This window comes from Cyanistes caeruleus, chromosome 2, assembly GCF_971803275.1.
Source record: "Cyanistes caeruleus chromosome 2, bCyaCae1.hap1.1, whole genome shotgun sequence".
NCBI classification, from domain to species: Eukaryota; Metazoa; Chordata; class Aves; order Passeriformes; family Paridae; genus Cyanistes; species Cyanistes caeruleus.
Window position 1 is genome coordinate 91,485,952 of NC_141702.1, and position 23,617 is coordinate 91,509,568.

The following is a 23,617-nucleotide window of genomic DNA, read 5'->3' on the forward strand; positions in this document are numbered from 1 at the left end:
AGACAGGAGAAAAGTGTCAGGGAACACCATTCAGTGCTGTAATGTTAGAAATATGGTTATTCTAGATTTTAGAGCCAGGTAAAAGATGATCCCCAAGTTGCTCCACCAGAAACATGCTGACAAGGATTGGATTTGTATCAGCGTAGATACATGAGAATGGTCACATTTTTCCCCTGCCAACTTATTTGAAGAGCAGTGATGAGAAGGAATAGCAATGGACCAAAATTTGTAGATCAGAAGAGATGATTAGCAGAATGCTACTCTCAAATAACCAAAAAGCAACCTCTAGTGCAGCCAGTGGTGGTAAATGCTTCCTCAGCAAAAACCTAACCCATGCCATTCCAGAGCTGTATATTCTTACTTAACTTGGACAGCACACCTCAGTCCTCAGTTGCAGATACATCAAGACTTCTATTTCAGTCTGAGACTTGGAGAGGGACCAGGTGCACAACTCAGACCTTGCCTACAGTCATTTCTCGGCCACTTCACTGTTATGGTAATGTTTATGTAGACTGGTGGGAGTGGAGATGACCTAGCAAGGGGTTAAGAAGCTCTCCTAAGGTCTGTCCCTCAGCTGGGCTCTCAGCAGCCACCTTCCTGACATTTGAAGCTGGGAGGTCTAGGGCAGCACTGCATCTACCTCCAGGCTCAACCCCAAGGTGCTCAAGACCCTCCAACTCCCTTCTGCTGGCTCCGGTTTCCTTCTTGTGTGTCCCAAACAGGTCACTTAAGAGGGATTTAGGATTTAAACAAACTGCACTGTTCACCCCAAATTCTGCAGAGCACAAACTCTACAGAGAGAGTTCTCCAGTCTTCACCTGTAGCTCTCAGTACCAGCATTCCCTCAGGCTCTCTTCCCTAAGTCCCTGCACACCTTTGAATCACTGAGGAGCTCAGGAGCTCCAAATTGTCCTTTGACTATACTTTGCACTCCTCCAAGGTCTCCCTTGGTAAAGTAAATATGATGCAGCTCAACTCACATAGCACGTAGATTTTTCCTTGGCTCTCCTTGGCCATCCGCTCCTGAATTTTCACCACCCCTTGGCTCAGCCAACTGGGAAGCAGCACCCTCACTCCCAGCTCTGCCTGGACCCCATCGCTTGGATGAAAGCTAATGAGCTCATGCAGGTGCGTGCCCACCTCTGAGCCATCTCCTTGGGTTTGCAGGTCCTGTGAGGTGGGTGAACCAAGCCTTCCCTCAAAACATCACAGCATTAGGTTATAAAGTTCATCTTGTCAGTAAGTAAGCCAATCCCACCCACGACTTCTTTCCACATAATTATGGTTCTCGGATATACCAGGAAAATGGGAGAGCCCCTTCCAGAGATACTGACGTCTTTTTCCTTTCAGGTTCAATGGCTGCTTTATTGCGGTTGGGTTTTCTTTCTCCCCGCCACCCAGTCTTTCTCTGACTGGAACTGTTCCCCTCCAAAAACGTGGTGACTTTTGCTGAAAAGCAATTCTGCCACTTCTGTAGCGAGGCAGTGCTCACGAATGGCACAGTGGTAGTTACGGGATGTGTGGTTTACCTCAAGACGTCACATCTCCTCCCCCTGGAGACATCAGAAGGGTTATTGCTCAAATTCATCTTCGATTCTATAAAGGAAAAAAGCCCTGTGACTTTCACTACTACTTTTCATGTTCTAAGAAAACTTCACAATCCCTTCCCCAGGCTGCTTCAAAGGGCAAATCACTGGGGCACAAGATGCTGCCTTTTGGTAAACATATGCATTTGAAGTGCTGTCTAAAGTCCCATGAGTCAAACTGCAGTATTTCCCACCCAGGGAAAGGAATGATTGATTTTGTTTGGGGATTTTTCCCAGGTGAAGGCTGGTCAGCAAGGAGGACTTTGAGTACCAGATTTGCACTTTATGTTCTTAAATACTTTCGGAGAGCAACAGGAGTGAAATATCTGGTGTGCCTTTTAGTGCCTCTTTGTGCTCAGATGGAAGATGTCCCTGAGGACACATTGCTAGGGACATCCATAGTGCAGGAAAAGAAGGCACCATGCTCTTCCATGGCAAACACCAGCCCAGCAAAAGCTGTGTGATAGGAAAGCTGTGAACCAAGAGGCAGGCAGGCTTGATTGTGCCGGACACAGGCAGTGCAAGGCTATGTTAGTGCATACTGAGACAGCTGAGAAAGGAAACCAGCAACCAGCCTAGAGAAAGAATGACGCAGAAGGTAAACGACTGCCATTGCCTGTACAAACACAGCCACTTTCATCCCCTTCACAGAGGCAGTGGGGAATGGGGTGGTGCTGTCCAGCCAGGCTGCTGGCACTGCAGCAAAGGGTGCTGATGCTGACATGGAGATGAACTGTGAATCAGGGAACCCAGCTGCTGCCACCTACCCTGGATTTCATCCTCTCTGTGGTTGTCCTGGGAAGGACAGCTCCTCTTTTCTCACAAGTCCCAAGGCTTTAATAACTTTCTCCCTCTGCAGACCCTTGTTGAGCTGAACTAGTACAAGCACAATGCTGTGACTCCTCTGGGTGTGAGGTTTTTTCCCATACAGCAGCTGATGTGCTTTCCATGAGCTGTTTCAGCCTTGTGTGAACCACAGCAAGTGGGGTCTGCAGGCACCACTCCTGAGTGCTGCCCACCTGAAGCTGCAATGATGTGGGGAAGGGCAAAGGTTGCAAAGGGAAATTATATCATGGCCTTTTGCTCATCTCAGCTTTGAGAATACAACTGTGGTGTCTGACCAAAACCATGACTGAGTTCCCCTTGCTAAAATAATTCCTGATTTCCTGTGTAGTGCTCAAGGATGGGGTCCCCAATGGAGGCACAGAGTTGCCTTATCTTTATACAGAGACCCTGTGCTATGCCTGATGAATGCAGGGCTTACTCATGAGTGCCTTCTTCGTGTGTGCCTTACACGCTGGGACCTGCCCAGGAAACGCAGCTGGTTTCCTGCTGGCAGTTGGGCAGCACTTCCTTCACTGAAGAGCTCAGCTTGTCCCCATGCCTGTCACTCCAGCACCAGCCTCTTAGGCTTCTCTGGGAAAGTTCTCACCTGTGGATAAAAGTACTTGTCTAGGGGATGAGCTGCGCCCCTCAAGTGTGGAGGAAAAGTGACCTGGCCTAGGTCTGGCAGCAGGAACTTTAAACCAACCTTCCCACCAGCTGGGATGTGGGATACACACCAGGGAGAGGAAAATGGTTACAACACAACCAGGTGGAAGATGCAACGTGCATGTGTGCATTACAAGGACTTTATGTCCTAAGAAGTATGAATAGGGAAGGAGTTCCTTCAACAAAACTGCCCCAGTGAGGAAAGGTCAGGGATGGGCACCTTCATATCCAGCACCCTGTCACTGCTGAGGCTGGTAGGTTCCTGGCATGAGCTAATTAACTCTTCAATTGCTGAGGAAGCTCAGAGGACCTTAATTTGACAGTCACCGTAAAAGCATTTTGTCTGTCAACAAACTCTTTCATCCAAGGATCTCAAAGTGCTTTACAAGTATTAATTAAACTCACCAAAGTAAGTATGAATAATTATTGTCATGGAACAGTGTGCAGAACTGAGGCCAGACTTGCCCAAGAGCAACTGTCAGGACTCAGGGACAGGCACAGAAGGAGGAATTCTCAGCTGCAGTTGCCAAACTGCAAACCCTCCTGCAGAGAACAGCCTCAGACTGCACACTGGCTGAGCCTGCTGGACTCTTCTCAAGGGTATCCTCCCCTAGAAGATTACATTTGAAGAATGGCGGGGGGGAAAGTTTTTTCATTTTGGAATACAATGCGATCTATGTCACAGCAAAAAATTCAGGCAAAAGTGACATGAAAGTCTAAATACTCTGCCACAGTGTGTAGGCTTTCTGAGTAACAGAAAAGGAATGCTGTTTCATTTATCTTGTATCCTGTAACAGTACCTTCTGCTGTTTTATGTGAGATTAGTAGTTTCTGAAAGCAATGCACAATAAATCACATTGAGGAATTAGGGACAGAATTTAAAGACTATTTAAAACCTCAAATGATCAAACATTCATTTATGAAAATGTGCTGATTATTTCCCCTTCTTGTTATGAATCTCAGTGCTTGGAACACTTCCATTTTCCTATGCCTCCAACCATTCGGTATCGAGGGGTCTCAGATCAGGGTTGCTTTGGTTGCAAGTTCAGATATATTTTTAAAGTGATAAAGACTGACTGTCATCATCTAGTCTGAACCCTTGGACAGCCCAACACAGAGCAATTTTGCTGTTTACCTTGTAGGTAGCCCAACTGCTTACATCATGTTATTTGGTAAATTTTCATGGATGTACCTGTAACTGCTAAAAATTTCTCATGCTTTCCCACCTTCCAAACTGTGCTCCATGCTGCATGAAGAGGCTCCAACACTGGGCTTCTTGTTTGCAATTTCCTTACCTACAGGAATTAATATACAAATATTGTGAGATTTGAAGATATCAGAGCAACAGGGAGGGGAGTCATAAATATACCTCACGCAGATAATAGCCACTGTAAACTCTATTGCCTTGATCTGGCTTGGCATCAGCACCCTGCAGAACTCCTTGCTGTACTTGCTCCTCTCTCCAAGGTGGCAGCTCCACTGTTTATTACTGATGTAATTACAGCACTATGACGTCTTCTTGATGGTTCTGGATAAAACCAGCCTTTTCACTTTGAAACAAGCACTTTACACAGAAGTGGTAGTTAAACTGAAGAATATCTATATGAGGTGAGTGATGGTGGTAAACTGATGATTGGTCTTATGCTGGCACAACTTTCCTGTGTAATTGTCTTTTGGACAGCTAATTGGCCTCTGAGTTCAAACTGAGCCACTTCTGGCTCTGTGCCAGGAACACTGCCCAGAGCAAAGAAACCAAGTAGGTGGCTCTTCTTCATCACAGAGGATCCTCATCATGGCCGTACTGGAGGTGATGGGAGCTTCTTCTCCTGTGGAGCAAAGCCAGGGGGTCTCCCAGAAGAGGAGCCAATGTGGGTGTGCTGTGTGTGGGGAGGAAACATGCTTAGCATGGTGGTGGCACTACACAGCCTCTGCTCCAGGCTTGCAGTTGGAGAAGCCCTTCCTCTCTCTCCCCATGCAGAGGACCCTCTGCTCTGCGGCTCTGCCAACCGAGGTCCCCTGCCCCAGCGCCCCCTGCCTGTCCAGTGTGCAGATGGTGGTAGGTCCACAAGGAGCCTCCTCACCCACAGGACTCAAGGGTATGTAACATTGCTGCGGAATCACTGGGCAGCTTCAGATAAAATGGATCAGCAGGACAATGGCACATTTACTGTCCACTTAATTAGGAAGGGAGAGCCTCTTCTTTAGTTCTAGAAACCTCATCACGCAAGCCATTGCAAACTGAGCTCGATCAAGTGTTTCAGATCAGTGTTGCCTGTTTCCAATTACATCTGAGCGCATTTCTGCAGAGAAGAGCCAAGGCCTTGATTTATAGGCTTTTGGGCAAGAGACTGCAGTGTTTCTCATTATCTTTATCTCTAAATCTGGTCTTGTTGCTTACAACAAATTTGCAGAGTCTAATGCAAAGGTCTTTTCTTAAGGTTTCCTACACTCAAATGCTAAAATCTTTCATTAAAGCCCAGGCTAATTCTGCAACAGACAGACAGGCCCATCCATTTCACCTTGCTCAGTGTGGCCCTGGGAAGCGAACACATGTTTTGGGATGCATTCCCCCAGAGTTGGGCCTGTTCAGCTCACCTGTGCTGCGCTCCCACCCAGCCCTGGCCATGACCCGAGCCCAAGCACCTTGCAGGCACTGTGGACAGTGGGAGAGGCAGCCAGCCTGCTCCTGCACCACTTGCTCTGCACCAGACATTCCTCTGGCTGGATTTCCTGCTGCATTGGCTTCCCACATATTTATCCTGACATCACATGGGCTGGGGCTCTTCCTGCCTCTGCCCAGCAGGAGCTTGCTAATAAAAAAAAAAAAAAAAAAAAAATAAAAAAAAAAAAAAATCACTATTAGAAAACAATGTCTTCTGTGGAAGGAAAAGGCTCAAATGCAGCAAGAAAGAGTTTTATGAGCTTTGCTTCAATACTTGTTGTGCAACATCCTTACAGGATTTTATTATTGATGATTTTATCTAACTATAGTCTATGCCTAATAGCTCGGAGGTGCTGTTGATTAATTTTTTCCAGGTCTTTGATGTACCGGCAATAACTTGTCCATGTTGTCCTATGTCAGTAGAGTGGAAATTGCCATGCCACAGTCAAGGTATCATGAGGTGGCCAAAGCCAGAATAACTGCCTGTATCTACAATAGGACCAAGGTTTCCCCTAGCCATGATCTCCCTGCTGGCATTGGCTGGTGGAGCTGTAATGAGTCAACTTGCTAAAACAGGAAAAAAAGAACCCACCCAAAAAATGCTGTGCTTTTTTTATTTTTAAGGGTTTTTTTTTTCTGAGTTACTGAGTTGAACCAACTCCATGTGACCAGGTATGAGCTAGAGCCGGCAGGACGATGAAGGGAGTGATCAGGCAACAAGGAGTGGCAGGAGGAGGAATAGGAGGGAGAAGGGCAAGTGAGGGCAGGCTGTAAGATCGTCTTTTGATACCACACCCTATGTATGGACACTGTCAGTCTTAATTCCTACCATACTGGTTCCATCCTTGATGTTGTAATCTGTTTCTGTGAATCTTTTCAATTAGGTAGTGATTTATTGATTAGTGGGGTGGGTTTGGACGTCTTCCAGCAACCGACATGAAATCCCTTACCATGCTGAGCTCCATCCTATTGCCTGCAATGCAAAGGCTTGAAGCTTTTTCTGCAGGAAATTATTCTTTTTCAAAATTATTAAAAGATTATATGACTAGACTATTGTGTGATGTAAACCTGTTTCTAAAAGCTTTGGTGTAGTTACACCACTCACAAAAGCATCTGCTTCAAAATTTTTAGCTGCCCCAGCACATTAGTTTTTGGTTAACTGGAGGTCTTCCTGAAAAGAGTGCATTTATCAGCATAAACTGACCTGCTGCTTTCCTTATGTAGAGGTTTATAGTCTGCCCAAGTTAAAGTGTTTGCCAGTTCAAAATTTATTATTTCTTGTCATCACTTCTCTTATAGTCATCACCTCTCTGGTGTTAGTCCAATTCTATGGATTTGTCAATCACCACCGCAAAGAAACCCAGAGCCAAAATAAACCTGGCACCACTTTATTTCTGTATTACAAATGTACTGGCACAAACCTTGTCCACAGAATCTCCTATTTCAGCAAAATCCTTGAAATCCCATTGACTTCAATTAGTAAGTTAAGCAAGTGCTTAAATGCTGCCTTTGAACAGGGGCCTGAAGACCATACATTGGCCAACTGGTTTTTTTGGTTGTTTTGTGGTTTTTTTGTGGGTTGTTTTTGTTTTTGTTTTTGTTTTTTCTAGTTATGCTTTTAGAGGAATTTCCACATTTCAGTTCAGTCAAAACATCAAAAATTTGGAGGAGATTAAGGAGACCTGAAAGTTGAAACTATGTTGTCTTCTGGCATAGTTAATTTACAAACTGTAGTTAGTTAAACATTAAGGTTTCAAAGAGAGTGAATGAAAAACTGAGATGTCTTGAGTTATGGGCTCAAAACTTGGGAGACAGGAAAAAAGGAGGTCTTGCTCAGCAAAATGACACAAGGAAGGGAATTACTGACGTATCAGAAAAATGTGAACCACTGTGAATGGGCTTTAATTCATGGTAGCTGATGGTGTTTGGCAATTCTACACAACACATTATTCCTGTTCTCCCTGCATGCAATTTTATATCAGTGTAACACATGATTATTACCAAATAACCACAATGTGCTAGGAAGAACTTTTCATGCTTCTCAGTTGGACAAAGCTTGTCTGGTCTTAATTTTTTTTTTTTTTTTTTAAGGAAAAAACCCCTTCTATTTTAAGGTTTTCCCCATTTAGCCAATAGAATCCACGGTAATTTGACCTCTATTAAATAAATTTTTTTCCATTATCTTCTCTGATGATCAAAAAGCCCTGGGCCAGTTTCCTGAGAGGCCAGAATACCTTGCTGCTGGAGCAGGCCGGCTGAGTAGCAGCATGCAAGTTCTCCCCCATCTTCCTCCTGTAGAGAAAGAGGCCACTCTGGCCACTTGCCCTCAGCCCCAGACCCACATGCTTCCCTCACCCAAACCTGTTTCTCCCAGGCTTGCTTGTTCTGCTCACCAAAAGGTTTTGTAGGAGGTGGAGCTATTGAGCACTGTCCTTTTCCCACTGGGTTTGGGCTCCCTGCTTGGAGCTGAAGTGGAATCCTTAGGAGCTCTGCCTGCATGGTGGCTCCTCTCAGCCACATGAGAGTCGTGGTGGCAGCTTCTTTATTGCTTCCTTGTTTTTGACAAGACTGGCATGGACTGCTGACTCCTGCAGGGCCCATTCCTGCAGGGAGATGGGTGCTGAGCACAACTGGCATCAAGTGGAGCCTCCCGAGAGGCAGGTGAAGAAGCAGCTTGACCCTGGGTGATGCCAGCCAAGGTGGGTGATGTCTGCCTTGGTTGACAGCAAGCTCTGGGGGAAACCCTGCCTATTCCCAACCAGTGTCAAGAGCCTTCCAGCTCTTAGCAATAGTCTAAGGGACTGAAATATCACACCTGGTGACTCCAGGCATGGCTATGCTGGTGATAGAGAGGGGTGAAGAGCCCTGAGTCTCTTGAGGAGGGGCACTGCCTTCAGCCTTGTGCCATTCCTGCACTGCCTGCCTGGGCCCATCGTGGTGCTGGGCTGCAGGAACAGATGTGCCAACTTGGGCACAGGCTAGGTGTCTGCAGAGACAGAGCAAGGGCAGCGGGAGCCTCTGCACTGCCCCTCTCAGCATGTCTGCTCTCCGGCAATGCCAGTGGGACATGGCAGCAGAGACTCAGGCTGAGGATGGAGCCATTTCCCATTCTCACAGTGAGACTGGACATGGCATCCCCCTGCCTCAGACAGGGTGGAGCAGTGCTGCAGGCTGGGCCTGGCTCCTGTCCTGCCATGGAGCACCTTGGATAAATCACATCCCTGCTTTCTACCTCAGTCCCTTGTTTGTAAAATGGACACAAATACTTCACAAGGGTGTTGTGAAACTTAATTAATTAATGAATACCTGTACTGCACTTTGATGCCCTCACATGAAAAGTCCTATATAACTACAAAGCATTTTTAAACGTTATAAAGCAAGAACTTCTTGCTGTCTTGCCTTGGCAAAGAGGCTGATTAGATGTTATCAGTTCTGCTGCTCACATGCACAGAAACTGCTGCACAGGGGTTTGGATCCTGGTTTGTTTTAAGAGTCACATAGTAAAATGATGGGAAGAGTTAATTTGGCAGTCTGTTCCCTGTGACTTTAGGGAGTGGCCAGAACTGGCTTTATATTTTCTGTCAACAAAATAAGCCAAATAGCCCTAGAAGAGAAAAATACAAAACAAAACAAAACAAAAACCCCAAATCCTGACATACTTGTGCATACAGGTGAGTCCTGATCACACCGGACATAACTGGATCAAAAGGCTTTCTAGCTCATGCATGAGAAAAAAAGCTGTACTACAGGAGCACCTAATCCTGTATTAAATAACAGCATACTGCTCACATTTCATAAAAGGCAACTGGCTCCTAAGTCAGAGACCCTTTGGGCCAAATCTCATTGCCTGTTTCTGACTGTTCTGCTGTTAAGACTGTCCCCTTTGCAGTTTTACTACTTAAGTGATGGAGACGCAGCCTGGGCAGTTGGGACTGAGGAGGCTTGATTCTGCTTTCATCATGTAATGTGTGGTACTGGGATACCAGAAGGCAGCACTGCAGACCCTGTGCTTTAATCTGCACTCAGCTGATAACCAATGTCAAGAGCTGCACTGTATGGTCCTCCCTTTAGAGAGCTCGGTTATGTCTGTGTGTAGTGGAGGGATGAAACTGCAGCTTTAAATGTTAAAATTCCCAACAGACCTGCACTGCATTTAGAGATTCACTAATAAGTTAATGACAAAATACAAACGCCTTGACTCCTGCAATTTAGAAAACTGGAGCCAAAGGAGTCTTAATAATCCTGTTTTTCTTTCCCAATTAACACTGTTTACTTTCTGCATTACCTTGACCTTGAAGAGCAATCCTGCACAATTCCACGTACTCGCCTCCACCTTCAGCCCTTCCAGCACAAACACAATATCCAGCAGTGCAGTTCCAAGCCCACAGCAGCACAGTGCCAATAAGCCTCTGCTCCCTCTCTCTGGCTGCCAGCACCCACTTTCTCTCCCTTGCCTGAAACCTAAAACTGGCTGTACACTTGGACGTTGTCATTTGCTAAGACGAACAGGTAAATACACACAAAAAGCACATTACAAAGGGCCAAAGGGCTTGGGCTCCTTCACTGTCATTTCCAGAGGTTGCCTCAAAGCTTGGGGATGCTCACAGCTGCCTGCAAGCCACAAGCAATTGCACACAGGCACCTTTTATTATTTTTTTTTTCAAATGTGTTTTAATAATAGCATCTGGAAGACAGAGGGATTCTGTGCATGCCACTGCATCTGGCAGCACCATGCCTGAGCTGGGTGCTCTGCCCAGTGGAGTGAGAGGGGAGGGAGCCAAAGTCCAGCTTAGGTTCGAAAAATTTGAGGCAGGAATATGCACAATGGGAGGAAACTGGGTACATTGCCTTTGTAAAAACAAATAAACAACACTTTTAGAAATAAAAAAAAAAAAAGCCCCCTCCTGAACCAGCTTGGACAAAATCCTTTCCTTCCCCCAGAAACAGAGGGATGCAGAGGCTGAAGTGTTTTCACACTGAAAGCATGGCATTGTTTGTGAGCTTTTTCTACAGTCTACAAATAAACAAAACCCAGGGAGTGTTTTGCATTCAGTAGTTAATCACAGTTGGCTGAGTGTTTTTATTTTTATTCACTGTAAAGGCATTCTTGGTCTGCCTCCCAAACAGCTTGCTTTTTCTGAGAGATTTAATCTTGAGTGGCAGGACAAGGTGCAAAGACAAACCTCAAAACAATTCTTATTTTTCTTTAGCAAGATGTCAATATGTAAAAGCTAAGTACCCTGCAAACAGGCCCCTCAGGTTGGCACGCACAGGCTGCCAGTTGCAGGGATAACCTTGCCCACAAAGCAGCTCATTTCACTCGGTTTTAACTCTTTAACAGTTTGTGAACTGTTCTTTAAGTGGTCTAAACAACCAGAATTCAACACTGGTTGGACTGATTTCTAGCCCTAGCTCCTCCCTGAAGAGGCATCTTGTTTGTATACACCAAGCACTGGCTCCAGAGGCCCAGCCTATTTTCAAATCCAAACAGAGTTTTTCTTCAAAGCAACATCAAGGTACCTTTCATAAAAATGAAGGGATGATGCAATACATATATAGTGTGTGAACAAGTACTTGAGCTGCTCTGCTCAGAATTAGCTTAGGCAGTTACTTAAGAACATTGTGTTGTACAAATACAAGCCACATTTTTGCAGCCATGCCTACTAAAACAAGTGAATGACTGAAAAAGTACTGAATTTATTTAAATGTTACGGTTTTCCCCTAAGATCTAAAAATGGTTAGAAACAATAAACTTATGAAATCTCACCACTTATGCTCTTCACTTTGCTTCCAAGTGCTATTGCCTCCGAACAATCTTTAAAGGAGATAGTTTGTACTTAGATCAGTATCACAGGCATTAAAAAATTAATCAAACCATGTCCAAGTAGCCTGAAAGGTTTGTCTTCAGATCATTTAGTCCCACATTTTCCTTGAAGTAGGACTATCTCCAGTTGCTGGGTAGGACTACCATGGCTTTACCTAGTCCTGGCTCACCAATGTCCAGGGAGATGCCCCAGCCTCTGGAGCACACCACTTCCACTGTGGTGCATGTTCTTGTGGAAATACTCTCTGCTGTGGGCTTGGTATCCTGGAGATTTGTGCCTTTGATGGTATAATTTCTTGAGGTAGAATTTTTGGTACCTCTTCCCCATAAACACAATGCAACAGGCCTGTGAGGAAGCAGTCACAAAACTGCCTGCAAATTAATTTCAACAGCTTCTTGCAACTTTCGTATTTATGTGTATGTAACACAGGGATATAGATACTTCTGATGTTTCTTTAAGGTTTATGCTTTAAAATCAGGACTTAGCAAACATGGGGATCTATACAGTGATGCTGGTAATCTCCATCATCTTCTAAGTGTTTGACCTGAATTAACTTCCCTAATACTTCCCAGAGTATCTCAGGAGCAGAGAAGATAACAAATACTTTACACAATATAGCTAATGTGGGGACCCTTTTGCCACAGTATATCACAGTGCTGAATACATGGTTCATTTCTGAAAAGAGCCATTACCCATGATCCATTTCTAAAGCACCACAATGAAAATAATGCCAAATTCAACAAAATGGCTATGACAAATGCAGAAGAAATAGTCCTGACATCTACAAGCATGAAAAACCAAGCAATCAGGTTATTTTTGAATCTGTCTTATAAAGTACTCTAGCAATGGGTAATGCCAGAGACAGGGAATTGGATTTGCCTGAGCAAACGGTGGTGTCCTGACAGACACTACCTCCTCTTCAAACCAGGCACCTCTGAGTGTTCTTTTCAGACTAGCTTTGAAAAGCCTTTTCTTCACAAGCACGTATTCACCCTTTTTGTATGAGCAATCCAGGTTGCTGCTGAACACCCATCCACTGGAGGAGAGGAAGGCATGATCAAGTTGTGAGGATTTTGCATGCAACCTGCCCATAATTAGCCCCAAGCAGCAGCTGAGTCACTCCCAAGAGTCCCGGGTGCTACTAGGACCAGACATGCCATGGCCCAGTGTATAATTACATACCAGCCACCACTGTGTGGAAACAGCTCCATTTACTATCTGACCCCATTAGAGAGAAGCTGTCATTTCTTCTTGCCTACCAGGGCTGTGGGTGCTCTGAGGAAGACAAGCCAAATTCTCACAGTCCAAACTCATTCATCCAAATGCACCTTTCTTGCTGAAACCAGCAGATGCCATCCTCTTTCCTGGTTCACCTGTGAGCTGCCTGAGAGCTCCTCTATAGTCAAGAAGAAAATGGGTGTGTAGAGACACAGCAACCACTGGATAAAAGGGACAGGGAGATGAGTGCAGAAAGTCTAGGAAACACAGCATGCCAATAATGTCTATTTCATCAAAGAGCTGGCTCAGTTGGCCAAAACACACAAGAAATCACCCCTAGCTGGCAGGGCTGTATTTGAGCTGCAGCTGGATTTTGCAGCTGCCTTTTCCTATCAAGGCATTAAGAGGAAACGCCTGGCTTCAGCAGCATCAGCAGCATGGCATTCCCCCCTGGCACAGCTCCTGTGTTCACTGCATGAACCTAGTCCCAGCTGATGAGCAACCAAAGCCTCCTGCAGCCAGGATCTCAGGCTACACACAGCACCTGAGCCAGCAGAGGCCCTTTTGCTGGTCCTCTGAGGAAAAGCACAAAATGGGTCTGGGTTTTTGTCACCCCAGATTGCCAGCCTGTCACATGCAGTTCAAGTGAGGTTTGCTGGGAGGGGTATGCAATGCTTGGGCTGCTGCTGATGCTGCAGTTCAGAGAAGAAACACAAGGCTCCAACCTCGAGCTGCTATTCTTGCACCAGTGCTACATCCCCTTCGAAAGACAAGTAACTTCGACGGCACTGTTTTTTAAACAAGTACTGATAAAATTTCGCTGAAAGGGACAGTGGAGTAAGGGAAAGAGGGTGTCAAATTAGGATCAGCTTGAGCCATTTCAAAGAAACAACAAGGAAATAAAATGTACCCTGATTGCTGGAAGGCTTACAAAGTACTTGCCCCAGCCAAATCAAGGGCTTGAAATGGAGCAGCAGTGGAACAGAAACCCCTGACAGTGTAAGATTTGCTGTTCTCTAGTACTGCTTTGCCATCCTCAGGGATAGAAAATGCATCATTAGACTTGGATGAAAACATGGAGTACCCCAAGGATCAATTTTCACTGTAGGCAGCTGCAGCACAAGGCATTAATTCTTCACCCTTTCTGGTGACAGGAAAAATGCAGGGAGCTGTAGACAAAAATAATGTTAGACTTGCAGTGTGCATTTTGCAATGAAATGCTTGCTTTACTTCCTGTTATTTAGAACTGTTTTTATTCTTTAGCACTGCAAGAAAAACCTCCTCTATTTTGTACTGAGTGCACATTTAAAGGTACATATATTGTAGACTCAGCAAGTGGCAGGGCAGTCACCAAACCTTGCTTCCTTTCTGATTTCTTCATGATTTAAGACCTGTTTTCATCAGCTGACACTGGTTTCCCCCTTTCCTTTTTCCTTGGTAACTTCAACAAGATGGTGTTTGCACAGTGGCTTGGAACCAAGAACTGAGCTTTTTAACATCATACAGGGAACAGAATAAGAAAAGCAGGACTAACATCATCTATACACCATGGCCACATGCTTATCATCTATACACAAGGCACATGCTTAGAAATATATGGCAGAACCCTGGAGTTCTTGCAGAATAATACTTTGACTGCTAGACTATTATTTTCTACCTAGCTAAAATTACTTGCATGTTTCTGATATTTGTGTTGTTTACCTTCCAACAGAACAATGCTTGAAATTATTCTCTGAATATACAGAAATCAGTAAATCAAAATATTAAAAAAACCTGCACTGTTTATAGACATTTTTCAAACTTTTACTGGTTTTCCCCGTAGGGGTAAACCCTATTGATGCAAAGTATAAACAGGAAAATAAATGTCTGCTCAACACTTTATTTAGGTGTAGGCTTCCTTCAGGAAAGGACAATTCACTTTGCCACTGCTAATTTCCAAACATGGAAATTAAATGAAGAGTTGGTAAAAAAAAATGTACCCAGCACCATCAGCATGCTAATCCTCTCTGATCTGGTAACAGTCTTTCCTCAGAATTTTTCTGTTGTGGAGAACACAACACTTGGCTTAGTAAATAAAAAACAGCTTCTACTTATTCTTATAGCAAATAATTATGTATTTAATGTAGGTCCACAAGATGTTGGCATACACCTTGTTACCTTGTTAAAAGAAAGAACTCAAGTTTGCTAAAAATAGCAGTAACAAGTAAGGATGAAGCAAAATTGTCCCAGAAGAGGACAGAGACCTGAAAATAAAATCTGGAAAGGAGATGACTTAAGGGAATTTTAGTAACATTTAAGAAGTAACTTTTAGGTTTAATGAGGGTTACAATGCATCAATTACAGAGACAAAAGTAATTTAAGGGAAGAGTGTTCACTGGCAGTTCAGTTTGGTCACAGACTTCATTTACTTCGCAGGGCAAGGAACAGCACCCCATAACTAACAATCGTAGTCATAAATTGTATCCAAAGCTTGCTATCTCCTTGCAGCACATCTTCCTCACAAAGCTAGAAAGGTGAGAAGCTCCCCTTCTGCACTGACAAAGGACTTGCCCCTTCATGCCCATGTCACTGCTGCACAGACATGGTACTAAAAATATTCAGACCTGCACTGGTGAGCCCCATGTACTGCTACAGGTTTCTACTGCCTGCTGCTTCTCTGGCTAAGGGTACTGACACAGAAGGAGGTCTAAGCTGCAATCCCCATTCATCACTTAAACAGGTTTCTGAGCTCTGCTGAACCCCCAGTTTTGTATTAGGGGGCACTGCTCAATGGGGAGTATTTAATCCTTTCTTTCCTAGGCAAGAAGTCTCTGTGTAAAACCACCTTAAGTGAGACTTAAAGTACTGCACTTCATGGCTAAATCTCATCTACCAACTGATTCACCAAAGATGAAGCAAAGATTTGTAGGTTCCGGACACAATGAGAGAAAGGGAACATAGAGTGAAACATCCCTAGGGAGGGTTTAACAATGCACAGGAGATCTGTGCTAACTCCAGCAATGATCTCTTCTCAAAAATTGACTCAAGTTACTCTCTGTATGAATGGGCGGATGTTCAAGGGCAGTGACAATACTAAAATATGCTATTTCTGCAAATAAAAAGTGCCAATCAACAAAGCACAAAGGAAAGATCAATGAAGGCCAAACAATTTATGGTATAGTTACCTTTTATTTATTCTTCCAGCTGTTTGTCCAGTCTTTCCAGCAAGTTCATAAAAAAACTGACTTTGAATCCATAAGATTTGGTATTACTTCTAGGACAGTGGATTATGTATGCAGATGAATGAAGGCTTGACTCTTAAGTTTGTGATTTAAGGATCTTTGGAAAACCATGCATTAGCAGAGTTCAGTAACTCAAGACTTACTGCATTCTTTCAGTAAAACTAGGACAGTGTAGAGTTTAGGCTTTTTGATATGTTTGCAATATTGCTATTTTTGTGGTTCTTATAAGCCAAGGAAAATAGCCTAGGTCTGACTGCTCCCTTCAATTGCATATATCACATAATAGGGAAGGAAGTGCTGAGTCTTGGTGCTGTTAAAATGGCCACAATGGAAATTATAGTAAAACAGGAGATAACAGAAATAACTCCAATTCATTTGATCCCAACTTTTGTGGCTAACTTAAATGCCTTCAATGGATACTTGGTTTGATATAAAATTATTCAAACAAACCCTCTTCTGGTATAGTATTTATATGGTAATTCTCCTGGAGAGAGGCATCCATTAATTTCAGTGTTTCTCATCTCAATGCCCCATCTGGAGAGCTAACACTCCCAATACTTTTGAGAAAGGGATCCATAAAATACCATGTAGGTCAAAGAGTAAAGGGTGACTTTGAAATAAAGAAAATGTTCATTAAGTGTAACAAAAATGCCTTTTCTTCTAATCTGAAAATTGATATTCTTATCTTAAACACAAACAGTACAGTTTTTCATATTTTCTACCTTTTTTTTCTTCAAAATACTACCAATTGTACCATGACGTTAAAATTAGACTGAAACTATTAATTTGTTTCTATGTGTGTTAGTGAAAAGTTGGTGAAACTGTTGAATTCAACACAATTAATTGCTGGTTTAGGCTTTTAGTACCCTCAAAGTATTTTCTTACATGGCTTCTAAAACTATTTAATAATAAAGCAGTACATTGTTCAGAATTACTAGGACTGAGGTGAAGGCTGCATTTTTGGTTGAGAATAAATCTAAACTCTGAAGACTGGACCTCTTTTCAAACTATTTTGCAATTGCTATCCTTGAAATTATGATAACTTCTGAAAAGATAAACAAAAAAACCCAAAACTGGTGCCACTTGGGCAATCAGGTATATAAAGCACTGTGTTCCTGGTGCAATCAGTACAACACTGAATCAAAGACAAAGTTATAAAATTTAAGATTCCACGAATGCACTGATGCAATTTAAGGGTTTGGTTTATACTTTTTGAAGATGGCTAGAGATTGTTTCTATCAGATTTTGAACACTATGAGAACAAATGTTTTTCATTAGCCACCCTCCTTCTCCTACCCCATGCACAAGGTTGGCTTATTCTTGAATATGCATCTGTGGCTTTGGCTTTTACCTGAAGAAATGTAGAAGTGAGATCATCCCAGTATACTAAACAATATTTTGTTCTTAGTCACTTGATGTTGTTCAGTTATGATTTTACTATCCACATAAAACCATTACCTTCCACATCTGCTCTAAGCATGCAAAAGCCTCATGCAATATCTCCACAGAGGGAATTCAGGCTCAGACCTTTGAAACTGTTGACAGATCTTAGGTAATGCCCAGAGAATCACAAAGGGCTGGATCACAGGATAGAATATGCCTTCTCTGCAGGCTTACAATAAAGCTTCTGATTTTGTTTGCAGCTTAATTTTCTGCCAAGAATTTCAGTATTAAACATAAATTAAATTTTGCCCACAAACTAGCTAAAATACTTGTAGTTTCTAGAGGTGAATTATTAAGCTCCACTACTCAAAACCGATCTGTATTTCCTAGGTGAACATAAACCCTGAAAAGCACTATTTTTCATGCAAAATAAGTTAGAAAGGGTAGGAGAACACTGCCAATCAAGTTTTACAAGACTTCCTTGCATGTGATGCTGCAGTGAATAATTTAAAATTAAATATTTTCCAGTTCCACTGTATCATCTGTATATTATTCATTTAGTTCCTTGTATTTAGTTCCTTGTATTTAGAAGTAGAGCACATTTTCCAGATACCATTTATAAGCAACATGTTCTGTTAATTTTATTCCTTACTGGAAAGTACCTTGGTCTATTCAAAAATTAACTGGGGAAGTGACATTGTGAACATTAATCCCAACTGATGTGCCTGACAGAAGCAGGAAAGGAAGGATGAATAGGTGGGATTTTGCATTTGGCATTTCAGAATTAGCGGAGGTAATATTTCCAGTTATATACACTTGAAAATATTTTCTGAGAAGATATGCTGAACTTAAACATTAAGCTAAATACCTATAGCCCTACATTATTTCATCAACTATTTTCCAAGACATCATTCATCCCTTTGTTGAAAGTTTGCTTCTTAGCAGTATTTATCTTATTTGGAAAAATTACAGGTTTATGAAAGAGTTTTATTTTGTTATTCTGGTTTAGTTACTAGTTACTTGCATGTTGGTACTAAAGAAGTAGAACTTTTTTGTAATGGCAAGGGGCGCTCATTAGGAAAACACCAAAACTGTACAACTGCAGATAAAAACAAAGCATAAAAGCCTAACATTTCACATAATGTGAGCTTTCAACAGAAGTATTAGAAAAAACACCAAACCTCTAACACCCTGCCATATTAACTTCAGACCAACTGGAAAGGCACTGGGAATTGAAGTGTGCAACTCATATCCATACCTGTGAGAGTAACAACCAAGTGAGACACAAACCTCCAAGGCAGAACATGGCACTGTACATCCATTAGGCATTCCTGGTACATATGGCAGTTTTATGTTTTCTTAGGATAAGCTGAAAATGTTAACTAAATACACACATAACGTCGTATTTCCATGGGGAAAAACAATCCCTTTTAGACCATCTGAAGACAAGGAAACAAGGCATAACATACAGGACATTGTTGGCACAAGAAAGTGTTACCATATCAATACACACCCTTTTAAATTTAATATAATAGATATATAAAGTGATAGATAGTGATGGTGATATATATATGGTGATGGCAGAGGCAAAAGGGCAGGACTAGTACTAAATATTTAGTTCTAAGCATGCTAGTGAGGTCTTTGTTTCAAAAACTGAAGCTACCAAAACCAGTTCAGAGGCAAGAAAGCACCTATTCAAGACAGTCCAACCCATTTCCAAGCATTCTTCTTCTGGGCTGACATGTGCAGGCTGAAGGATCTGTCCAGTATAGTTTCCATGCCCAAAGCTGTCTAAAGCTTCCCATTAGCAAATGCTGCCTCCTGGAACTGAGGGACAAATGTCTTGAAATATGTCCTAGTGAAAAGAACAGAAAATATATGATTAGGAAGGAATAATTTTAAAAGCATGAATTGAATCACTTTTTGTTTCCCACATTTCCTATTTCCCCTATGTGGAAAAGGCTTTACATATGGTACAAAAGGCCCAAAGACAGACAAGGAATGGAGCAGGAAAATACTGAAGAGAAGTCAGAATATGTGTAGAAGATAATCTCTTTATCTGTCTCAGAAACCTTGTCACAATACTGTCACTGCTGATGGCAGCAGTTTACATAAAATGCAGCAAATAAATACTAACAACATTGTATGAACTGTAATTCCTTTTATTAAACTTAAAAATTTATAGGATAATGTACTTTTTTAAAGTGTGCTTTGTTTATTTTGAACCTTAGTCTTTATCTTCTTTACAAAGGATGAAGTGACTCATAAATCCATAAAATCAGCTAATCTTACACATCCAAGATTGAGTTACAACTGTACCTTTGAGGTCTTTTTGCTGAGACACTCAACCATGTAATAAATGTATTTTACATGTCCTAGGGATGCCCTTTACTTGCCAGTTATATTAGAAGTTGCTTCATCATTCTGCCTTTGGTTTCTGCTTACCGTGTTTTGCGCCAAACTTTCACTTTCTCCTTTTACTTTTTTTAGATCTTGTTTTCTATTTCTATCACTGATTTCTATGAATTTTTCTCCTATTCTTCTCACCAATAAGAAATCTAAAGTGAGAACAATTATTTGTCTTTAAAGTGAGAACAGTCATTTATTAGAGCTGCAATGTCATTTATTAGATTCCTGATCTCTCTGGTTTACCTCCTGAAGCAAACGCACACTGATTAGCTTCCCAATCACTATGTGTTTCATAACTGCAGTAGAAGCTTTGGCAATCACTGAACAACAATCATACCTCCTCACACCTGAAAACATTGAAAGACCATGAAGAGAACACTCCTCTCTCTTTGTGAGGTCGAGCCTGGCAAAATAATTAATAAGCTGTAAAAATACACAAGATGCTGTCCAAAGATTAAAAGAGCAAAGGAAACTAAAAGCATTTCTGGACTGAGGAGCTGATCCCAGAAATGGAAACCAGCACACACATTTTATAGCATATAGAGATTGTGCTGTGTGTTTACAGAACACACTTTGGTTTATTGAAGCAAAGTTCAGAAAACAACCCTCATAAACATGCCTACAAAAGCCATTGTTCATGCTGGCACACACACGTACATAAACCAGCTGAGAAGGTCTGCCTGTGCCCTGATCGCAACAGTTGAGTGCCATTTCTGTATCTGTTTTTCCTACCAAACCTTTGAAATTATAGCTTTGTTAAGTCCTGATTAATTCTACATATTTTGCTAGCTCAAGGAGTACCACCTGCATGTTATCAATGTCAGGATCTATCCCTTTTACTTGTCCTTGTTTTATCTGTCCTAACATTTAATTATGCTTCTCTGCTTATTTTAAATAGCTTCTCCCTTCCTCTTTGGTAGCTTCTCTGCAGACTCTCTTCCATGCACGTAATCTTAATTGACTTGATTAATGTTACTTAAAACTTCCCTCTTCCAAAGCTGCAGAAATTCTTAATCAATCATTAAATGGGATACAATCAGAACTATTTTCCTACATGTTATTTATTTTCCTTTATAGCATTTCTGTGCTTTGTATTAAACCCACCCTTACTCCATTATATGCAGTAATTATATATGCCTTTTCTGTTAGGTAAATTCCAGAATGAATGCTTATGATACCACAAACACCCTCCCACACCAGCTTTATCTACACTTGCATCCTTTCTTTTCACTGATTCCTGCAGGAGATCTTGTATCCTTTGCTGCAAAACTAAGTCTCACACCTCCCTACATTCTGATCAGATGTACTGTTTCAAAGAGGATGTTATTTCACTGGTAGTTCGTATGAACCTCTTGGCGATGTTCCATACACAAAAAAAATTCCTTTAGTACTTCATAATTTTAAATGTCCACTTTTTTTTTTTCTTTTTATACCTTAAAGTACATGCTTAAAGTTGTCCTTATAATTTTGGTCTTCTCCAGACTGAAGCAAATGCAGTACCACAAGTGTACTCAGGTTATATTCCTCCATTTCTGTCCCTCTCCCATACACCTTAAGTATCTCAGATAAAACAAAATCAGAGATAATTATGGTTCATCACACATACACACAAAAATAATTAAAAGTGCTCCCTTAACCCCCACAAACCAAACAAAAAAGGCCCTGCTAAGAGATCCAAAAGCCCAGTATACATGACAGGACTGTATCAGCTACAGCACACTTAGTAGATAGTGGAGAAAAGATGGGGAAGTAGGAGAAGGTAAGTGAAACTCCTTAATGAACACTGGAATTTGTTTTCTGAATTTTTCCTTTTCATCCAAAGTTTGGAACAAAACCATGTGTTAAAATACCTGAATTTCCCGTGAAATGGAAATTACAACATTTTAATTACAACAGTCTCTGCAGAGATTACCAGTAAGGAGGAAAAGAAGCACCAATCACCTTCTAAGTAAGTCTCATCTATTGACCAGCTGGCATTGAAGTCAAAGTGCACATGTTTCTGCCAAACAGGACCATGAACTATTATGTCACAACAGATGACATGGAATAACTTTAAGAGAAATATAAAATTTTTTGAAGGACAATACTCTGCTATAGACTGCATGGTAAAGACAGCATCTTTCACATGCAATACTACTAATTATAGAAAGATTTTAAATCAAGAGACAACACTCATGCTCCAGCATCCTGTACATACAGGCAGAGAGAAACAGTGAATATAAACATGAACTTCGGAAAAAGATACATTCCTCATATTCTATTCATATTAACACATTCACATGAATTTACACCCTCGATAACAATGAACTGTGCTATACCACAGGAATTCATATGAAAATATCAGAATTTTTTTTTCAGAAACTTTGCCACATGATAGTCTCAAATTATCTCTAAACTATTTTGAAATTAGTAGTTTTATATACACTAGATATGCTTTTCAGCTCTGGAGAACTGTTATTAAGAAAACCTCAAGAACAGTAATTTGGGTACCTATTGAATTACACTGAAGATGAAGAAAGCTAACTTGACCTATGGTCTCTCAGGGCTGTGTCAAATGGCAGAAATCAGCTTTTGGTCAATGCCTTTTCTCCTTTCTGGGAAAGATGGAGATCTTTCTTTCTCCAGCTTTCATCTACCATGTTCTTGGTAGGCATGTATCACATTGACCTTATACCAAGCTCAGAAGACCTGCATAAATTCTCCTGTAAGTACAGAGAAACCCATTTGTACAAAGTACACAGATATTATTTACATGAGTGTTGAGTACAATCAACACTCATGTAAAGAAAGTATGATGAGTGTTGCATCCTTCCCACAATGGTTTACATCTCTGCTTAAATGGTGTTTAAAGAGTTGATTTCTTTTCAGCCTAGAGTGGGTGCCAATCTTCATACACTTATGGGCACATGTCTAAGTCTCTGCTGAACTTCTTATAAGACCCCATTGTTTTTTGTCTATTTGTTTTTGTTCCCTCAAATGGTCATTTTTCAAGTTCAAGGTAGTAAGTTACGAGGTTTCTATGGAAATTTTTCTTCCTCACTCCAGAAAACAACACATTTTGCTGTAGTTAACCACTATATCTACTTGACACAGTACAATGGATTCCAGGTGCTACGCTCAAGGACGTTTGTTGAGAGTAAAGCACTTCTCTTTCCTTCACCTTATTATCCAGTGGAAAGAAAGTCTTGCTTTTATTGTAAGTGGTAAGTATCTAAAAGAAGATAGAATTGGCTTACCTGCTGTTTACATATTTTCCAGTAATATGAAACACTGAGTGTGGTACAAGGTCTCCAGAAGACCATACATCTCTAAATCCCAGGGTGTGGGTTTGCCATGCTTATAATGTTCTTTACTCAGAATTCACGTGCTTTTGTAAAATTTCATTCTAACTGTATGTTTTTTTCCCAGGGTAACTTAGTGCTGGGTTTTTTTAAATGTGGTTGCTAGAAATCTGCATTGACCACTCGATAATACCTTTTGCCTTTACATGTCTATGCTGAAAATCTGGAAAAAACTTTAAATTATGTAGCTGCAATCTCCCATCAAACAACACATCCCATATATTTACAGTGAAAGCGTTCTAACACCAACACACTTGATTTCTGCTGTTGATTTTGCTGGACTGGTACTATAGCAAACTACACAATTGTGCTCTAGTTACTGCTGCTGGTGTAATAAAAGTTAAAAGGGTTGTTTAGGTGTTTCTCTTAAAATCTTCAGGTGGTAAATTCAGAGCACAACATCAAGACTCAAACTCTGTGAGGAAAAAAGCATACACAGCATTGTATCAATGACATTTCTGGTTTTTATGTCTAGGACAAG

The 23,617-nt window shown here is 41.6% G+C and overlaps 1 protein-coding gene across 3 annotated transcripts in view; it reads right to left on the reverse strand.

Annotated features, from left to right (window-relative positions):
* Window positions 1-15,930: 15,930 nt before the first annotated feature.
* Window positions 15,931-23,617, reverse strand: part of BABAM2 (BRISC and BRCA1 A complex member 2) — a 167,242-nt gene continuing 159,555 nt past the window's right edge. For all 3 annotated transcript variants that reach the window (XM_086870020.1, XM_086869998.1, XM_086870009.1), the window contains one exon: window positions 15,931-19,241. In XM_086870020.1, the coding sequence (XP_086726146.1) occupies window positions 19,078-19,241 (164 nt within the window). In that variant the 3' untranslated portion in view covers window positions 15,931-19,077. The remainder of the gene's footprint in view (window positions 19,242-23,617) is intronic.